At 39.6% G+C, this 22,228-nt stretch overlaps 1 protein-coding gene across 4 annotated transcripts in view; it reads right to left on the bottom strand.

Annotated features, from left to right (window-relative positions):
- Positions 1 to 22,228, bottom strand: part of MTHFD1L (methylenetetrahydrofolate dehydrogenase (NADP+ dependent) 1 like) — a 198,655-nt gene that overhangs the window by 146,221 nt on the left and 30,206 nt on the right. For 2 of the 4 annotated variants that reach the window (XM_082633840.1, XM_082633841.1), the window contains exons 9-11: positions 18,854 to 18,942; positions 17,244 to 17,341; positions 14,345 to 14,518 (exon numbers count right to left, since the gene is read on the bottom strand). In XM_082633840.1, coding sequence (XP_082489966.1) covers positions 14,345 to 14,518; positions 17,244 to 17,341; positions 18,854 to 18,942 — 361 coding nt within the window. Of the gene's footprint in view, positions 1 to 14,344; positions 14,519 to 16,526; positions 17,162 to 17,243; positions 17,342 to 18,853; positions 18,943 to 22,228 lie in introns of those variants that run through there. The other 2 variants (XM_082633842.1, XM_082633843.1) reach the window with 2 other exon arrangements.

Genomic DNA, 22,228 nt, shown 5'->3' on the forward strand with positions numbered 1-22,228 from the left:
CAACTTCCTTGGATCTTTTTATGGTCTACCCACATTACAAAGGCCGCACTTAAGCTAAAGTCAAGATATAGACATATCTTTACCAAGAGTGCCAAGAAAGAAAAGTTATTCAGCAGTACTGCCAATAACACTATCAACTTCAAGAAACGGCAAAGAATTATCCATCAAAATGATTTAAATAATTAAGCTGATGTCATTTTCTTGCTGATGGATAATTTGGCATTTGTTCTTCCAGGGCCATTTACTGAGGGCATTAAGTGGGCACGAGGCCTAAGTCAATGGACCATGGGTGGTGAGGCATGGCCAGACTCTCATCTTGGAAGGGATTCTAATGTCCCCATTCATCCATCTCCTTCTAGATATCAGTGTCCGGGGCTCGTCCAGCCATGTTTAAACACAAGCTGCGCAGGAGGCTCATTACCTCCAGGGTGGCCCATTCATTTCCTGATAGCTTTTACAGTTAGACAAGTTCTTTGTCCTAAAGAGGAGATATCTGCATTCCTGTAGCTTCCTACAGACACACTCAGCCTCTCCCTTCCCAGACAACAACCCTTCCAGTATTTGGGAGGAATAAGTCCACAGCTCCTAAGCACACTAAGGAGATTAACTCTGCTCTGGGAGCTCACTGTTGAGCACACACCCTACAAAGCCAAGCATCAGAGGCTCACAACATCAAAGGATTAAGTAATGGGACAGGCGTACATTACATTCCCAAGTAAAGACCCATGAAATTGTTCCTTGGCATATTCTAACCACTGTTACAAGTTTAAAAACTTATTTTGCCTTACAATTTAGTCTTCTGTGGGTTAGATGCTGTGAGCCAGATTGTCTAGGACACTCAACCAAAACAAAACTGATGACAGAGTTTTCTGACCCATAAAACCCAGTGATGTGACCACAAAGAAGTAATACAACTATCTCCGTCCACCACAGCAATAAAATCAATCACTCTTTCAGCAAATATTTCTTAAGTACCACTGTGTCCAGGTAACTAGACCCCGGGGACACAGTGACGACCACACTGGACTCCGCTGCTGACCTCACAGAGCTTATGGCCGATGGGAGATGTGGAGAGATAAATCGGCAGTTACAATGAATGTGAGAAACACTGAGACAGAGGAAACGGGGCAATGACACTATATCATGAGAGCACACAGGACGATCTAAGTAGACTTGGGACAGCAGGGAAGGCTTCCTGGCGGAAGTAACATCTAAGCTGAGACCTGACAAATGAATAAGAGTTTGCCAGATAAAAGTGAGGGTGGGTTTGGGGTAGTTAGTATGCTAGGTTCTGTGCTTTATATTTGTTGGGTTAATCTTCATTTGATAAATGAGGACACTAAGGCACAGGAATTTTAAGTATCCTGCCCAAGGCCACACAATTAGTAAGCAGTAGAGCTGGAAATTAAACCCAGGCAAGTCATCTGACTTCACTAGGTTATTTCTATGGATGGAAATCATTATCGATAATGAGTAATTTAAAGCATGGGAATGGGGACGATCAGTCAGTGGAGTGAACAGAGTACAGAAGGGATAAAGACAGAATTGTTAAGAACATTGTCTCTTAGGGAATAGTTAGAAGGGAGCAAAGGGAAACTAAGAAGGAGCAGCACTAAGTTCCGGGAAACCCTGACAGGAGGCAGAGGTGTGACAGGGGAATCTCCGAAGGGAGCCATGGAAGCGTCCACAGACTCAAATGCGGTCCAGTGAAAAGCGGTCACTGGATTTAGCAACCAGAAGGCTGCTGGGAGAGAGCTAGTGATTCCACTGGAATGCTCCTCGGTGATGGACACTTCCAACCAAGAGCCATAGGCATCACGATCTTACTTAAAGAAAATGCAGGTCAGATGTAGGGTGGATGAAGTACTGTACTGGTATTTACTTCTTGCAAAGGAAGAGAGGCTTTACTTAAATGTGTCACATGAAGGATTACATTTTCATCCCTAAGGATATGCTCACAATGCTGCGGGAGAGAGCCAAAAGCAGACACGCCCAGAGATGACCTCCCAAAAACTTCAGCGAAGCATCCAACCCTTAATGAGAAACACAGGACTGCTTAGCGTTCTGCCAACTGATACAATTCAGGAAAATCAGAAAGTAGGAAGTATTTATGGGGAGCAATCAAAGGAGAGCTACCAAAAACATTTTATTTCACCTCATTCCTACATTTGGCATCAAAATTAGGCTTAATTGTCGTCTCACGATCCTTAGTTCACATTCCAAACTATCAAGTTGACTGAGGAAAGAATAAGCACCATGTTAACCTAATTTCTTTTTCTGTAAGAGCCTGGAGTTTATGGAAATGGAACTGTGGGTTCTGCTCATTATCTTCCTCATCTTCTCCTAGGATATTTATCTGCTCCCTCCAACTTCCCACAGGACTCATTTCGTGCTTATTATCTAACTTTTCAGGGGGCATTATGACTACGAGCTTGCTGAGGTGAAGGACTATTTCCATTGCATTTCTGTCACATGTCCAGGCACAGATGGGCAAAAAACATTAGAAAAAGAAATGACACCTTTTCTAAGACAAATGTTATTCACTGTCAACTACAGTAAAAACGAACTGAACAAGTTGGAGATCTCCCAGAGATCTCCAACTCAACGATAAGACCCAGGTCCACTCAACGACCAGCAAGCTACAGTGCTGGACACCCTATGCCAAACAACTAGCAAGACAGGAACACAACCTTACCCATTAGCAGAGAGGCTGCCTAAAATCATAATAAGGTCACAGACATCCCAAAACACACCACTGGACGCAGTCCTGCCCACCAGAAAGACAAGATCCAGCCTCATCCACCAGAACACAGGCACCTGTCCCCTCCACCAGGGAGCCTACATAACCCACTGAACCAAACTTAGCCACTGGGGGCAGACACCAAAAACAATGGAAACTACGAACTTGCAGCCTGCGAAAAGGAGACCCCAAACAGTAAGTTAAGCAAAATGAGAAGACAGAGAAAACCACAGCAGATGAAGGAGCAAGGTAAAAACCCACCAGACCAAACAAATGAAGAGGAAATAGGCAGTCTACCTGAAAAAGAATTCAGAATAATGATGGTAAAGATGATCCAAAATCTTGGAAATAGAATGGAGAAAATACAAGAAATGTTTAACAAGGACTTAGAAGAACTAAAGAGCAAACAAACAATGATGAACAACACAATACATTAAATTAAAAATTCTCTAGAAGGAATCAATAACAGAATAACTGAGGCAGAAGAACGGATAAGTGACCTGGAAGATAAAATAGTGGAAATAACTACCACAAAGCAGAATAAAGAAAAAAGAATGAAAAGAATTGAGGACAGTCTCAAAGACCTTTGGGACAACATTAAATGCACCAAATGCGAATTATAGGGGTCCCAGAAGAAGAAGAAGAAAAAGAAAGGGTCTGAGAAAATATTTGAAGATATTATAATTGAAAACTTCCCTAACATGGGAAAGGAAATAGTCAATCAAGTCCAGGAAGCACAGAGAGTCCCATACAGGATAACTCCAAGGAGAAACATGCCAAGACACATATTAATCAAATTATCAAATATTAAATACAAAGAAAACATATTAAAAGCAGCAAGGGAAAAACAACAAATAATATACAAGGGAGTCCCCATTAACAGCTGATCTTTCAGAAGAAACTCTGCAAGCCAGAAGGAAGTGGCAGGACATATTTAAAGCACTGAAAGGGTAAAATCTACAACCAAGATTACTCTACCCAGCAAGGATCTCATTCAGATTAGACGGAGAACTTAAAACCTTTACAGACAAGCAAAAGCTAAGAGAATTCAGCACCACTAAACCAGCTTTACAACAAATGCTAAAGGAGCTTCTCTAGGAAGGAAACACAGAAGAAGGAAAACACCTACAAAAACAAACCCAAAACAATTAAGAAAATGGAAATAGGAACGTACATATCGATAACTACCTTAAATGTAAATGGATTAAATGCTCCAACCAAAAGACAGACTGGCTGAATGGATACAAAAACAACACGCATATATATGCTATCTACAAGAGACCCACTGCAGACCTAGGGACACATACAGACTGAAAGTGAGGGGATGGAAAAAGATATTCCATGCAAATGGAAATCAAAACAAGCTGGAGTAGCAATTCTCCTACCAGACAAAATAGACTGTAAAATAAAGACTGTTACAACAGACAAAGAAGGACACTACATAATGAACAAGGGATCAATCCAAGAAGAAGATATGACAACTGTAAATAATAATGTACCTAACATAGGAGCACCTCAATACATAAGGCAAATGCTAACAGCCATAAAAGGGGAAATCGACAGTAACACAATCATAGTAGGGGACTTTAACACCCCACTTTCACCAATGGACAGATGATCCAAAATGAAAATAAATAAGGAAACACAAGCTTTAAATGATACATTAAACAAGATGGACTTAATTGATATTTATAGGACATTCCATCCAAAAACAACAGAGTACACTTTCTTCTCAAGTGCTCATGGAACATTCTCCAGGATAAATCATATCTTGGGTCACAAATCAAGCCTTGGTAAATTTAAGAAAATTGAAATCACATCAAGTATCTTTTCCAACCACAATGCTATGAGAGTAGATATCAATTACAGGAAAAAATCTATAAAAAATAGAAACACATGGAAGCTAAACAGTACACTACTAAATAACCGAGAGATCACTGAAGAAATCAAAGAGGAAATCAAAAAATACCTAGAAACAAATGACAGTGAAAACACAATGACCCAAAACCTATGGGATGCAGCAAAAGCAGTTCTAAGAGGGAAGTCTATAGCAATACAGTCCTACCTCAAGAAACAAGAAACATCTCAAATAAACAACCTAACCTTACACCTAAAGCAATTAGAGAAAGAAGAATAAAAAAACCCCAAAGTAGGGCTTCCCTGGTGGGGCAGTGGTAGAGAGTCCACCTGCCGATGCAGCGGACACGGGTTCGTGTCCTGGTCTGGGAAGATCACACATGCCGCGGAGCGGCTGGGCCCGTGAGCCATGGCCGCTGAGCCTGCACATCTGGAGCCTGTGCTCCGCAACGGGAGAGGCCACAACAGTGAGAGGCCCGCGTACCACAAAAAAAAAAAAAAAAAAAAAAAAAAACAACAAAAAAAAAAAGTTAGCAGAAGGGAAGATATCATAAAGATCAGAGCAGAAATAAATGAAAAAGAAATGAAGGAAACAATAGCAAAGATCAATAAAAGTAAAAGCTGGTTCTTTGAGAAGGTAAACAAAGTTGATAAACCATTAGTCAGACTCATCAAGAAAAAAAAAAGGAGAAGACTCATATCAATAGAATTAGAAATGAAAAAGGAGAAGTAACAACTGACATTGCAGAAATACAAAAGATCATGAGAGGTTACTACAAGCAACTATATGCCAATAAAATGGACAACCTGGAAGAAATGGACAAATTCTTAGAAAAGCACAACCTTCCAAGACTGAACCAGGAAGAAACAGAAAATGTAAACAGACCAATCAGAAGCACTGAATTGAGACTGTGATTAAATATCTTCCAACAAACAAAAGTCCAGGACCAGATGGCTTCACAGGTGAATTTTACCAAACATTTAGAGAAGAGTTAACACCTATCCTTCTCAAACTCTTCCAAAATATAGCAGAGGGATGAACACTCCACACTCCCAAATTCATTCTACGAGGCCACCATCACCCTGATACCAAAACCAGACAAAGATGTCACAAAGAAAGAAAACTACAGGCCAATATCACTGATGAACATAGATGCAAAAATCCTCAACAGAATACTAGCAAACAGAATCCAACAGCACATTAAAAGGATCATACACCATGATCAAGTGGGGTCTACGCCAGGAATGCAAGGATTCTTCAATATATGCAAATCAATCAGTGTGATCAGCCATATTAACAAATTGAAAGAGAAAAACCTTATGATCATCTCAATAGATGCAGAAAAAGCTTTTCACAAAATTCAACACCCATTTATATAAAAACCCTCCAGAAAGTAGGCATAGAGGGAACTTACCTCAACATAATAAAGGCCATATATAACAAGCCCACAGCCAACATTGTTCTCAATGGTGAAAAACTGAAACCACTTCCTCTAAGATCAGGAACAAGACAAGGTTGTCCACTCCCACCATTATTATTCAACATAGTTTTGGAAGTTTTAGCCACATCAATTAGAGAAGAAAAAGAAATAAAAGGAACCCAAATTAGAAAGGAAGAAGTAAAGCTGTCACTGTTTGCAGATGACATGATACTATACATAGAGAATCCTAACGATGCTACCAGAAAACTACTAGAGCTAATCAATGAATCTGGTAAAGTAGCAGGATACAAAATTAATGCACAGAAATCTCTTGTATTCCTATACACTAACGATGAAATATCTGAAAGAGAAATTAAGGAAACACTTCCATTTACCATTTCAACAAAAATAATAAAATACCTAGGAATAAACCTACCTAAGGAGACAAAAGACCTGTATGCAGAAAACGATAAGACACTGATGAAAGAAAATAAATATTATACAAACAGATGGAGAGATATACCATATTCTTTTATAGGAAGAATCAACATTGTGAAAATGACTCTACTACCCAAAGCAATCTACAGATTCAGTGCAATCCTTATCAAACTACCACTGGCATTTTTCACAGAACTAGAACAAAAAATTTCACAATTTGTATGGAAACACAAAAGACCCCAAATAGCTAAAGGAATCTTGAAAAAGAAAAACGGAGTTGAAGGAATCAGGCTCCCAGATTTCAGACAATATTACAAAGCTACAGTAATCAAGACAGGATGGTACTGGCACAAAAAGAGAAATATTGATCAATGGAACAGGATAGAAAGCCCAGAGATAAACCCACGCACCTATGGTCACCTCATGTTTGATAAAGGAGGCAAGAATATACAATGGAGAAAAGACAGCCTCTTCAATAAGTGGTGCTGAGAAAACTGGACAGCTACATGTAAAAGAATGAAATTAGAACACTCCCTAACACCATACACAAAAATAAACTCAAAATGGATTAAAGACCTAAATGTAAGGCCAGACACTATCAAACTCTTAGAGGAAAACATAGGCAGAACACTCTATGACATAAATCACAGCAAGATCCTTTTGGACCCACCTCCTAGAGAGATGGAAATAAAAACAAAAATAAACAAATGGGACCTAATGAAACTTAAAAGCTTTTGCACAGCAAAGGAAACCATAAACAAGACCAAAAGACAACCCTCAGAATGGGAGAAAATATTTGCAAATGAAGCAACTGACGAAGGATTAATCTCCAAAATTTACAAGCAGCTCATGCAGCTCAGTATCAATAAAATAAACAACCCAATCCAAAAATGGGCAGAAGACTCAGACATTTCTCCAAAGAAGATATCAGATTGCCAACAAACACATGAAAGGATGTTCAACATCATTAATCATTAGAGAAATGCAAATCAAAACTACAGGGAGATATCACCTCACACCAGTCAGAATGGCCATCATCAAAAAATCTACATCATCAAAAAATCTACAAACAATAAATGCTGGAGAGGGTGTGGAGAAAAGGGAACCCTCTTGCACTGTTGGTGGGAATGTAATGATACAGCCACTATGGAGAACAGTATGGAGGTTCCTTAAAAAACTACAAATAGAACTACCATATGGCCCAGCAATTCCACTACTGGGCATATACCCTGAGAAAACCATAATTCAAAAAGAGACATGTACCAAAATGTTCATTGCAGCACTATTTACAATAGCCAAGACATGGAAGCAACCTAAGTGTCCATCATCGGATGAATGGATAAAGAAGATGTGGCACATATATACAATGGAATATTACTCAGCCATAAAAAGAAATGAAATTGAGTTATTTGTAGTGAGATGGATGGACCTAGCATCTGTCATACAGACTGAAGTAAGTCAGAAAGAGAAAAACAAATACCGTATGGTAACACGTATATATGGAATCTAAAAAAAAAAAGGTTCTGAAGTACCTAGGGGCAGGAGAGGAATAAAGACGTAGATGTAGAGAATGGACTTGAGGACACGGGGAGGAGGAAGGGTAAACTGGGAGGAAGTGAGAGAGTGGCATGGACATATATACACTACCAAACATAAAATAGATAGCTAGCGGGAAGCAGCCTCATAGCACAGGGAGATCAGCCTGGTGCTTTGTGACCACCTAGAGGGTGGGATCAGGAGGGTGGGAAGGAGATGCAAGAGGGAGGAGATATGGGGATATATGTATATGTATAGGTGATTCACTTTCTTATAAAGCAGAAACTAACACACAATTGTAAAGCAATTATACTCCAATAAAGATGTTAAAAAACAATTAAAGCTTGTCCTAAGTCATTAAAAAAAAATAATAAAGTCTGTTAATTAAAAAAGAAAAGATAACCATGGTCCATTTGGTTGTTTCTCATCACACTTGACTGAGGCAAATAGTTCAAAGTCCCTGGCCACTTGTAAATACCTTTGTTCTGCTCTGCAACTAATGTAACTAGAAGAAAAACTCACAGATATTTAGATAGTTGCAGAAAATCAAAATCTTAGAAGAATCAAAAGAAGTTATTTTTACACTGACCAAAATGGTTTGTTAACATTAAAAAATAAACAAAAATAAAATAAAATTAGGTATTTGGCACTCTAGAGAAAAAAATAGTGATGTGAATATTTTCCTTTAATGTGAAATTCAGTCTATTCACTTTGAATTTGGGCTTCTTTTTTAACTGCTGGGTCCAAGCGATTCAGAGAAATTCTAAAAACTTCTGCATGGAAATCAGTAAAGGGCGGATGGAGACCCATTCTGCATACACATTCAATGCCCTGCAGCTGCACTCCGAGTCAAGTTCTCAAACAAATTCCTTTTCATTAGTGTAACTAGGAAAATATGTAAAACTCAGGAGACCCTAAGATTCTTTTGGCGTATTTCCCTGAACAATTCCCAATACTTTTCATTTTGTCAGGCAGAGCAAATAAAGTGATGTGTAGGTGTAAATACCATGTGAAGTGTAGCTGATGAAATACAGATGATTCTGATGGAATAAGAAATTCTGAAGTTTGAAGAATAGCTTTTTTAAATGAATTAATCTGTTTTGCATTTGGGTTATTAATAGTAGAAGGTTTTTTTAATCCCATGGTTTTATATTTTAATCCCACTGTTGATATATTCAAATCACATTTATACATGAATTCAAATGTGCAATAATATTTTGTTATTTAGGTTTACTGAAAAATTACTTGGGCATTTGAATTCTTCTAAAGCATGAGAGAATACTTATGTTATAGTATTCAGGGATAAAAGCAGGACACAAAATGGTATTTAAGGCATGATCTCAATGTGTAAAAAGGACAGATACAGAGATACAATCCTGGAAGGAAATATAAAAATTTTGAATACTTCTGAGTAATGAGAGATTTCATTTTCTCCTTCTTTTTACTTTTCTTTATGCTAAATTTTTATTCAATGGGTCAATGTTATTTTCAGATTAAAAAAAAACCTTTCAGAAAAAAGGAAAAAAACATTTAATAGATAGGTAATTTATATTTCTTTTTTTTTCCTAACATCTTTATTGGAGTATAATTGCTTTACAATGTTGTGTTAGTTGCTGCTGTATAACAAAGTGAATCAGCTGTAAGTATACATATATCCCCATATCCTCTCCCTCTTGGTCTCCCTCCCAGACTCCCTATCCCACCCCTCTAGGTGGTCACAAAGCACCAAGTTGATCTCCCTGTGCTATGCAGCTGCTTCCCACTAGCCATCTATTTTTTTATTGTTATTTTTAAAAGTTTTATTGGAGTGTAGTTGATTTACAATGTTGTGTTAGTTTCTGCTGTACAGCAGAGTGAATCAGTTATACATATACATACATCCACTCTTTTTAAGATTCTTTTCCCATAAAGGTCATTATAGAGTATTGAGGAGAGCTCCCTGTGCTATACAGTAGGTCCTTATCACTTATCTATTTTTTATATAGTAGTGTCTATGTGTCAATCCCAATCTCCCAATTTATCCCTCCCACCCGCTTTCCCTCCTGGTAACCACAAGTTTGTTTTCTACATCTGTGGCTCTATTCCTGTTTTGCGATTAAGTTCGTCTGTACCATTTTTTTTTTAGATGTCACATATAAGCGATATCATATGATTTTTGTCTTTCTCCATTCTGACTTACTTCACTCAGTATGACAATCTCTAGGTCCATCCATGTTGCCATGAATGGCATTATTTCATTCTTTTTTATGACCATTCTATATATGTACCACATCTTTTTTTTTTTTGAGTTCTGCTTTTTTTTTTTGAGTTGTATTTTTCTTAACATTTTTATTGGAGTATAATTGCTTTACAATGGTGTGTTAGTTTCTGCTTTATAACAAAGTGAATCAGCTATATATATATATCCCCATATCTCCTCTCGATCCCACCCCTCTAGGTGGTCACAAAGCACTGAGCTGATCTCCCTGTGCTATGTTGCTGCTTCCCACTAGCTATCTATTTTACATTTGGTAGTGTATATATGTCCATGCCACTCTCTCACTTACTCCCAGCTTACCCTTCCCCCTCCCCGTGTCCTCAAGTCCAATCTCTATGTCTGCATCTTTACTCCTGTCCTGCCCCCAGGTTCTTCAGAACCATTTTTTTTTTTTTAGATTCCACATATATATGTGTTAGCATACAGTATTTGTTTTTCTCTTTCTGACTTACTTCACTCTGTATGACAGTCTCTAGGTCCATCCACCTCATTACAAATAACTCAATTTCGTTTCCTTTTATGACTGAGTAATATGCCATTGTATACACATGCCACATCTTCTTTATCCATTCATCTGTCGATGGACACTTAGGTTGCTTCCATGTCCTGGCTATCGTAAATAGTGCTGCAATAAACATTGTGGTACGTGACTCTTTTTGAATTATGTGGACGGGTAATTTATATTTCTTAAGAAGTTGCAACCATGTGTATAAGGGCTTGATAATGTCACTTTTCCATAATTGACCTGACAAAAATTAAAGGTGATTTTATTTCAAATGAAGTTTTCATTTTAGATTATAAATGATTGTCTTGCTGCTTTAAAGTGATTTCAAACATCCAGCTATCAAAAGATTAGGTAACAAAGGCAGCTTACACACTAAAAAATATCTCTTGTTGTGTTGGTGAGGGGAGTTCATTCCTCTCTTATAGAATACAGTTATATGTCTTTTCTAAAAACCTCCAAGCTCCGAGAAATATGCATATATACATCTCAAAATCCTACCCTCACAGCTTCTTTTTCTTTTTCTTAAAAAATTTATTTATTTTATTTATTTATTTTTGGCTGCATTGGGTCTTCGTTGCTGCACGCAGGCTTTCTCTAGTTGCAGCGAGCGGGGGCTACTCTTCGTTGCAGTGCGTGGGCTTCTCATTGCAGTGGCTTCTCTTGTTGTGGAGCATGCGCTCTAGGCGCACGGGCTTCAGTAGCTGTGGCACATGGGCTCAGTAGCTGTGGCTCGCGGGCTCAGAGCACAGGCTCAGTAGTTGTGGCGCACGGGTTTAGTTGCTCCGCGGCATTGGGGATCTTCCCAGACCAGGGCTTGAACCCATGTCCCTTGTGTTTGCAGGCAGATTCTTAACCGCTGAGCCATCAGGGAAGCCCCAGCTTCTTTTTCAATGCAGGTGAAAGCAACACAGTTTGATTTTTGTTCCTTCATAGGTCTTCGTTATGTAAGGGAATTTATACCACAATTTCAGAAAAAGAACTGTTGACGTCCTGGGGTTAAATCTGTACTTGAGAATTCACGTTTAATTTTGGCTTCTATGTATGACATGGCAGCCTGGCTTCTTCCACTCAGTTACACACATAAAGGCCAGCAGAGACAGAGTGGAATGATGTTCTACTGGGTATGGACCAACACATAGTGGCAATGCTAGGCGGCCAGGCTGGCGGTCACTCTCTGGCATGTGGCTGGAGGCCAGGTTATGACTTCAGGTTAGGAATCTGATAACAATACCACCACAGGTTTTGTTTTAGAAGTATCAATCCTGTGTTCCCAGTGAAGAGCAGGGCCATGTCTAGATTTGTGCTTTTATTTCCAATACTGACAAGCCCCAAACAGAGTAAATCACAGCCCTTCCATGTAAAAAATGGCTGCATGATTCTTCCTTCATAAACTGAGACCACATCCTCCTGAGTTTTCCTAACTCTTCCTACCTTAAACAGGGTGAGAAAACTAGCAAACCCACCTACCAAGAGCACCTAAATCCTGGAAGAAGGGAAGCAAATCTGTGGATAAGATGCTAAATTCGCTTCTGAAGTTCTTAACGTCTCAGAGTTAATTTATTCACTGTAAACAAACTTGCATGAAGCACACTTCCAGAAAAGCAACACTGACTGACTAGATGTTTGCTCCAAACTCTGGGACCCAGGAATACCCACCCCCTGCCGTCAGCCAGCTCCTTTCACAGATCTGCCCCCAGAGGGTGCCTCAGGTGAGGCCAAACCTCCCCTCAAAGAGGTTTCCTACAGCTCAGTTATGGGGACATCAGGGCTGGGGTCCTAGGCTGGAGAGCATCCCATTAGGATTGGGAATCCAGCGGTGGTGAACCTGGAAGTCTGAGAGAGGTTTAAGCCACAGGCAATTGAGGTGCTGCAGCAAGGTATGAATTCCTTAAAAACGCAGCCACTGAATGACTCTAGCTGTCCATCCCTCTTAGAAAACAGTAACAGAAGGAGATGGGGAAAGAGGAGCTGGGGGGTGGGATGGGGGGTGAGGTGGGGGGCAGAAGGAGGCGAAAGGAAAAAGGGGAAGAGATATGAAGACATTATTATACCATTAAAGAGGTGATATTATGGACGCTATCTTGTTTTATTTGTAGGTATGAAAAATTGAATTCATCTCTAGGGATTTTTCCTAAGCAGATCATTGGATAAATGCACAAATATGCAGGCCCATGGTTGTTCATTTCAGCACTGCTTATAATGGACAAAGATGGGGAACAATTTGAGAGCCCATCAATAGAGAATTGGTTAAATAAATTGTGGGACATCTCTGTGATATCTTCAAACCTTTTTTCTGCCTTAATACACTTGAAGAAGAATTAGAAACATGCTTTACTATCAGTGGCTGAGCCACAGCTATGTTTCTTGGTGCTGGGAAGATGTGTAGAATGGAACCCACCCTCATCCCAGGCATTTTTACCACCCCCCGCAAGCCCTACCCCCCAGCACCTTGAAGAATCTGGGATGTGAGCAGTAGCATGTTAGGTAGTCATGCAAAATGATAACATAGCTCTATCCTGACTCACACGGAGCTAGGTATACAACATATTGTTAATAATCAAGTTGCTTACAGAATAGCATGTGTACAATGATCTCGTTTATGACAGACTGCATCTGTGTCAAGATGGTCTCAAATGTGAACAGCCGTTTATACTTTCTTGTTTTTACTTTCTGTATTTTTCAAATAGTTTTACAAGTATGCATGACTTTTATAACCAGAAAAAGAAATAAAGCACTTACATGAATAATTAGATATGTAAAAACCAAGCTAACTATGAGTCAAGTCCAGTTACAAAAATGTCTCTGCCTGTTAACAAATACGGTTTTGTGCCCCAAGCCTTGGCCTATATATCAGTAGTAAGTCAGTGCAATGACATTTCAAGACAACAAAGGAATTTATATGGTCTCCTAATGCTCCCTTGCATGCTCCCAATGCTCACATTAAATAAATATTTGAAATCCTTTGTTTTCTATTGTTTTTCAGCTGATGAATGTATTTCTTTTTTTTAAAAAAGAGGCAAAATAAAGCAAATGCTCCTTTTCACAAAAGCTGTGCATTTGCCTTTTGTAAAACAAGCAACACAAATGTAAATGGCCCAATATTAATTCTGAAATGCAAGAAAGAGAGATGAGTTTTTGTAATGCAACTTCATAAATATTAAGGATACTAATTGAAAAGTCTAAGTCTCACACAATGATCTGTTCATTTTCCAATGTTATTTCTAAGTAGAAAAACAACCCATTCAGCTCAAAATATTTTACTTTCAATTCTTATTTTAATTTTTATCATGAAAAGCGAAATGAAAAATCCAAGGCAGAACCAGGGTGATCAAAACACAATATGGGAAACAAAAAGCAAAGTCCTGGATTAGGAACTCGTTACACTTTATACTCTGTGGAGGAGACTCATTTGTTTTACACTGAAAATAAAAACTTACCTCATGTCAGATGAAGGATTGCCAAGTGAAACGGACAAAATAATGTCAAGCTGGAGAAGAGGATGGATTTGAGGGGTGTGGTGACAGATATAAACAGGGAAGAGAGTTTTATAAACGTCTTCTTAGTAAAAGAGATTTTAAAAGTAGTCTTACCCAGCAACTAAGACGTATTTTCCATCTGCTTGATCCTTTAACCTTTCTAGCAGGGACAAACGTACTTTGGCTTTGTTTTTGCCATAGATTTCAATTTCATCTGCAAGCAACCCTATCTCCTTGGCAAGGATATCCACAGCTTTTGGAGTCTGTGCTCTTGAAATCTCGATATCACTGGGTGGGGAAACATAAGAGGTAAGAGAGTCTGCTCAGCTTAGGTGGTCGCTGCTAGAGTAGAAAACAGCCGTACACCATGCCAACAATTAGATCAAATGGCTTTGTGGTCCTTTTTCCCAAGTAGGATTAAGTACAACTGCTAACAATTAAAGTGCATAAGAAAATGGTACATTGCTTTAGATAGAGAAGCAACTCTTAAAAACTAGATTCTAGAATTCTTCCCAGGTGCCAGGATACACCTCTGCCATAGGAAAGGAGATGGATTATTACAATGTGTCCAAAGGCCACCCCTAAAGATAACTCCATGATAGAGCACAATGTTTTTTATGGGTCATCGCTGAATTCTTTAACCAGGAATAGAGGAGTTATTGCATAATGCTTTATTACTAGGCTAGCCACATGTGTCTCTTGGCAATTCAAAAATGTGGAAATACTCTTTTGTTTTATCTGTGTCCATATTTTCCCTCTCAAGTCAAAAATCATATTTCAAAATATTTCATTAATTACATAACTGTCGGTAAATGGAGCTAGTGCCCGAGGCTCAACTTCAGACACAGGAAATTTTAGGAACTCCAGAGTGTCGCTGGGCAAACAACTAAGCTATCCTATTTCACTGGTTAAGATGTGCATGCTGCTGCTCAACTTAACAGGAGTGCTATGAAAATCAAAGGACTTCTCAGAGAGAGTCTTTTGGGGCTCCTGAGCTCAGCCGCTTCTTTTACTGGGGGTCTGGCCCATCCATCTGTCTGTGACTTGGTCTTGAGGGCTGATGTCTGACAATGCAGCAGTTTCCTGATTCACCCTGGGGCCCCTATTTTGCAGCGCAGCGGTCTCTCCACCGGTAGGCAGCCCCCTGCTCTATTTTTTTCTGTTGCTACTGCAGACAATCTCTCAGTCCTCATACTACCCTATGTTCTCCTCCATGGCCCCACGGAGCCTGACTTTGGTGCAAGAGGTAACAGTACACCTACTTCCAATGCCCACTAGAGCGGGAGAGGGGGCAGGGTGCCTCTGCCCAGATGTGGGCGTAGCTCTGTACCTGCAGCTAGGTAACCCCTCCCCCAGGTCCACTTGCATTGTCCTTCCTGATTCTCCCCCCGCCAACTGCACTGTCCGTGCTCCCACTTCATTTCGCCTTCCTGACTACACCTTTTTTTCTGTTTCTCTCCTCCCACAATCTCCTAAATTGAAGCGCCTACTCTTGGAAAACCTCCACGGTTTTCTCTTCACTAGCTGAAGAGTGCTGGTGACATTTTGATTTTCTGAGTGATTTATAAACTACTCAAGAAGAAAGCCTGCCTTTCTTTCCCCACTGGCTGTAGGAGTCAAATTTGGTTAAGCAATTTAGGGGCTTTTCCCCCCAAGTGGAATTTATTTGGATTTGTACACAATTTGGCCGAGTTCCTCTCAAGTTTTTTTCAGCTCTCTGCAAGTAGAATTTACTCATTGACTTTTAAATATGAAGGTTCTATAACAACATAAGTAACCTCAAAAACTATTTTATGAAACAGACTGCACAACTACAGGGATGATATTACAAAGCACATTCCTTGGAATTTATGTATTAATGAACACAGAAGATGACTAAGACGTTTTGTCTATTTGAGGTGTGAAAACATAGCTTGGAGGGTTTCACCAGTCTGTTGGGTATAATTGAACCTTAGTGTTGGGCTGTGGCCCAAGGAAACAGAGGTCAATTCTGAAAAGCAACTGGTTATCAAGTGAAAAATGAGTCAATTCCGGGTGGTGTTATCTCCTACATTCTGTGTATTCCATGCTGGCAGACGGCATCACCTGGTTAAGCGCTGGACTTACGGGCGTCCTGTAGGAAGGGGACTGGGCCAATTCACAGGAGGAGGTGTGGCCATGGGGGATTCACTAGGAGGCTGGAAGATGCATCTGCCTGGCTCAGATAGCTTATCTAGCGAACTGTTCCAAAATCACATGCTGAGACTGTCCTGCAGCTCGTATTTCCAAATTTATACACAGGGAATATGTAGCTTACACTTCATTAAATCCCACGCTGAAGACAATATCCATCTGGACCCTCCCAGAGTGTCCTGTCAGACAGCAGATACCACCACGTTCTGAAGAAGGCAGAGCTCCGGTCCCACGTCTAATGGCATTTGGTTTGGTTGGTCATTTACCCGCAGCGTAGAAACCTACAAGGCCCTGAAGACCAAGCTGACGTGTGTGTTGGGCATTTCTAACACTGAAAAGCATATTCCAAATACTACATTACCATATTCTGTCAAATCTAAGATACCATTATTTTAGAGAAAACACGCTGCCACTGAATACGGGGTACATCATTGACAATAAGGTGCATCCTGATTTCAGAAATTAAAAAAATCTACATCTTAGAACTGATAGAATATGGTCAACATGTTCATTATCATTTAATTTTGGAGGAATTAAATGACAGAAAAAAATAGTGCAGCAGGACTTCCCTGGCAGTCCAGTGGTTAAGACTTTGCGTTCCCAATGCCAGGGTCATGGTTCGACCCCTGGTCGGGGAAATAAGGTCCCGCACGCCGCACAGCATGGACCGCCCCCCCCCCCAAAAAAAAGAAAGAAAAAAATAGTGCAGCAATTTGATTAGAGAAAATTATCCACCATCAAAGCCATAACACCACAAGTTGTGCCCCCATCCAATGGGTAACTTTGGATAGCTAAGGCACTCTGGTGAGCCGATGTCAGTATAAACAAATCACCTGAATACCTTGGTACGGGGGACAGAGGCTGAAGTTTCAAGCAGTGAAGTCTCCACCTCCTGTACTGCTGTTCACAGAACCATCTCCTTCTGCTACTAACCATGTTCTTCAATAGGGATAGGAAGGAAAGCATGTTAGAAAAGTACAAGCTGGCAGGTTACACATCTAAACTATGAAAAGATCGAGTATCATTCAGGGATATTGTCAGGAAAAGGAGTCAAAGTTGTACAGTAATCCAAGTGGACATTAGGACTAATTCTATTCACATGTAGTTAAATGTGCAGATTTTTCTTAAAAAAGAAAATGTGAGATACAAGTACTATTAAAAAAGTTTGTATTCACTAAAGGCATCAAGTACATGGATTAAAATTATAGCATCACCTCAGAGAAGAAAAATGAGGGAAATATGAGAATGCATGACTGGCTGGCTGGGATGCCCAGCTTCACCAAAAATCTGCACCATTGCAAGCATAATCCTTCTACAGTTGATATAACAGAACAAGCAAACCGAATTATCAGTGATACATATGTATATATATATATACATACACACACACATATATATAGAAATAATATTTGCCTTTAGTTGCAATGTAACACAGATGCCTTATAGAAATGCACTACGTCCCATTTTGAAGTAAAATTTTTAATTGTGTATTGCATGTATTAAGAAAGAAACGAACTAAAACCTGCTTCTGTTTAATTAGAGGCTCAGGTTTCTCTACTGCTACTTAACGCCTCTGCTGGCCGGCACCCTCACTGCAGGCTTCAGCACCAGCCTAGCTCACAGGAGTGGGGAGCCGGAGATCTTGGGCTTTAGGTCACACTTCAAAAAGATGTCCGCAAACTCTTTAACACTCCTGTCTTCAAGAGGTGAGCCCAATTCCCTTTCCCTGGGTTGTGAATTATATTTGTGGCTCAGTTCTAGCAAAGAAGAAAAGAGGAAATGGTGGCATGTGACTTTGGAGACTGGGTCATAAAACCTACTGCAGTTTCCTCCTTGCTCTCTCCTTTGATCCCTCATTCTGGGGGAAGTCAGCTGCCACATTGTGAGCAGCCCCATGGAAAAGATCCAGGTAATGAGGAACAAAGGCATCCTGCCCATAGCCAAAGAGGATTTAAATACCACATGCCAACAGTCATGTGAGGGCGCCATCTTGACTCCTCTGGCCCCAGTCAAGCCCTTCAGATGACTACAGCCCCGCCATCTTGATTTCAACCACATGAGAGACTCCAAGCCAGAACCATCCAGCTACACGGCTCCAAATATGTGACCCAGAGAAACTGAGATAATAAACGTTTGTTGTTTTAAATGACTAAATCTGGGGGGTAATTTATTACACACCAATAGATAATTAATAGAGGACCCTGATGCGGGTCCCTGCCCCATACTTGTCATGTGACCAAAGGCAAGTAACTTAAATTTTCCAAGTCTCCATTTTCTCATCTATCAAATGGGAATAACACTATCTTACAGGATTGTTGTGAGAATTAAATGACATCATGTTTGTAAAGTGTTTGACACTGTGTCTGCTAAACAGAAAACACTTCCAAATGTTAGCAACTATTCACTGAAGCTCCAAACTCAAAAATTTTCAAATAGCTGTGTCAGACAAACCTGAACCCGCAGAGCGGCAGCAAGGAGACTCACGTCTTCTGCGATGGGACCAGTACCATGGACACCAGGAGAACCGCATCCAAGCTTCCCTGGAAAGAAAAAAAAGACTTTCAGCATATTGTTCCTTGTAAAATGCCAGGATGTTGAATGATATTCTCGTTTTCAACCAAGAAAGTTAGGATGTCATGGCACAGCTACAGATAGGTTACCAGGTAGGTCCTGGCACAGCCTTGGGGCTCCCAATTGGGCCATATATTTAGAGTTTGACTGGTTTAAAATCTTGCCTCTACCTCTTACTAGCAATTGTGACTCTGGGCCTGTTAATTAATGTTGTTCAACCTTGCAGAGTTTTGTGAGAACTGAATGTGATATGGTAATGTAAAGTGCTTGTCGTATTGTATGAATGTTTAAGCAATAAATAAAAAAATCAAAGCAATTTCATGTATGAATACAAAGTATGGGGTTGGCCCAAAAGTTCGTTTGGGTTTTTCCGTAACATCTTATGGAAAAACCCGCACGAACTTTTGGGCCAACCCTATATAAAAAGGAGGACTAAAACACCTATAGGACAAGCCCAGTTAAAGTGTTCTGTGAATGATCAGGCTTTCTTGGATAATTTTTAAAAATCCCTGTCATGAAAGTGGCAGACCCAATTTTCCATCAAAACTGAGAAATTATATTTTAGGGCATTAATTTTGAGGATTACCTGGATTTCAAAACAGAGAGGCATTTTATAAGAATTCTATTGTGGTTGGCACTTAGGAAGTTTATGAAAAGTAAACATACATGTAAAATGCTTTAGTCTACATCCTCTCTTAGAGAAGAGAAACATTGCTAATAGTAACTTTTTTGAAGTAAGAAACTATTTTCTTTTTTTTCGGACCACTCTACTCTTTATTTATCTATGTATTTAATTTTTTTTACCATCTTTATTGGAGTATAATTGCTTTACAATGGTGTGTTAATATCTGCTGTATAACATAGTGAATCAGCTATACATATATGTATATCCCCATATCCCCTCCCTCTTGCGTCTCCCTCTGACCCTCCCTATCCCACCCCTCTAGGTGGACACAAAGCACCGAGCTGATCTCCCTGTGCTGTGTGGCTGCTTCCTACTAGCTATCTATTTTACATTTGGTACTGTATATATTGGACAACTCCACCTTTTTTTAAAAAAATTAATTATTTATTTATTTATTTTTGGCTGCGTTGAGTCTTCGTTGCTGCGCGCGGGCTTTCTCTAGTTGCAGCGAGCTGGGGCTACTCTTCCTTGTGGTGCGAGGTCTTCTCATTACGGTGGCTTCTCTTGTTGCAGAGCATGGGCTCTAGGCACAAGGGCTTCAGTAGTTGTGGCTCACAGGCTCTAGAGCGCAGGCTCAGTAGTTGTGGCAGACGGGCTTAGGTGCTCCGCGGCATGTGGGATCTTCCTGGACCAGGTGTTGAACCCGTGTCCCCTGCATTGGCAGGCGGATTCTTAACCACTGTGCCACTAGGGAAGTCCATGACCACTCTACTTTTAAATTATCCATTTTCCTGGAAGTTCTTTGCAAGAAAGAGCATGAAACAAAAGTAAGTGTTTTGTAATGTTCTATTGTCAAATGTATTAAGGGTGTTGGAAAATCATATCCCTCAGGTGTTGTTTAAAGATTAGCAACACTTCAGTTTTATAAATCATATTTAGGCAAAAGCCAAGAGTCTAGAGAATGAGAGAGATTTGTTTTCTTTTGTTTGAACCACTGGGGATCTGATCTAAAGCTCTTATCCAGCCACTAAGGAAAAGAAATATGCTTCCCTCTTTCTTACCTCTATCTTTAAATGATGGAGAAATAAGAAAAAGCTACATTCTAGGATGTGATCTCAACTTATAAATGCATGTTACAGGAATAAATCACAAATACCCATGTGAATGAAGACTATTTCACCTACAGAATTACACAGTGAATAATTTCTCCCATACTCTTAGCCACTGTCTTGCATAAAATAGAACATGGCTAAAACAAATGAAGACTTTAAAACACAACACAAAAGACACGTACACTCATATTTCAAACTTTAGGAGAACCTTGTAGGAATCAGTATTTATCTTTTTGAAGAAGAGTTATCTGAATTCCAGCAATGCTTTTAGTATGTTATTTTCTTTTCCTTCTACTATATTCCATCCAATAAAATTGAGTGTAATTTTTTCATAGGAAAAAATCTAAGATGGTTATCTCAAGTTGACTGGGTCAGAAGTTACTTTCTTCTTTTCTATTGTACACTTCAAAAATTTTCTATCATAACCACTGTATCATTTTTGTAGTAGGAATCAATGCAATCTTAAAATGGATTGAAAGTTTTGAATCTGGAGAAATTGAAGCAATTAAGATGGTAACTCAGTGAATCAGGAATATATTCTTAATAAATTTCTTGGCTAAGGAGAATTGAAAAAGGAAATCATTACGTCACCCCCTTGCCTATGTAGAGGCAGGGCCCCACCCGGAGGGGTGTCCACACTCAGTCTGTGAGTCCAGAAGGGCTCCCATCCCAAACCAAATGGGTCTTTTCACTTCCCACTAACCACTCCCCATTAACTCACAGTTCCTTCATCCAGGGACAAGTCAGTGAATCACTTTAAAAGATGGCCTTTCATTTATAATTTTTCTTATAATAACCAAACTTGCCACAATCGGAAAATTTAAGGCTAAAGTGTTATAAGACTTTCCCTGGAAATCAGAACAATCCTTTTCTGAAAGGAGCTGTTTTGAGGCCACCCTGGGAAATTTAGCAACTTTGATTAGCCTGAGTCCTGGGATGCAGCCCAGGGCTCCCTGCTGACTTATGTTTGCTCAAAACGATGCTGTGAACTACTCTGACCCATAAAGTTGCTGTTTTGATACTGTTCTCTGGGCCCAAGTATTAAGACCAGTTTCTCCTTTGTCCCATTTGGTACATCAGAAAGTAAATTTGAATATTAGAGTGCACAGTGGTTTTGCTTAGGATGAATTCTGACCTTTAGCAAGCAGAGCATTACAAAATCACAGCCCAACTTCCTTCATTTGAAATAAATTGTTTTAAAAATAAAATTATTCTTATAGCTAGAAAACTGAACACTGCTATGTCCCTGTTTTCAATCTAAACATTAGACTCATGCCATAGAAGAGTGAACGGATCCAACAAGTTAGGTGTAATTGTTTTCCGAGCACTGCTTCTGGGATATCAGCCATCAAGAAAATCTCTCTGGGGATTAGGTATTCAATAAATTGCCTCTATAGAATTACCTCATCATAAATCACCATATTCTATCTATTTTTACAAGGAGGGGGGAACCCTGCACCATTAAGATGACCATGAAAATTTCATTATAAAGCCCTGCCTTCACCCAATCATAAGTAT

The sequence above is a fragment of the Mesoplodon mirus genome, assembly GCF_964341445.2.
Source record: "Mesoplodon mirus genome assembly, chromosome: 10".
In the NCBI taxonomy this organism is placed as follows: domain Eukaryota; kingdom Metazoa; phylum Chordata; class Mammalia; order Artiodactyla; family Ziphiidae; genus Mesoplodon; species Mesoplodon mirus.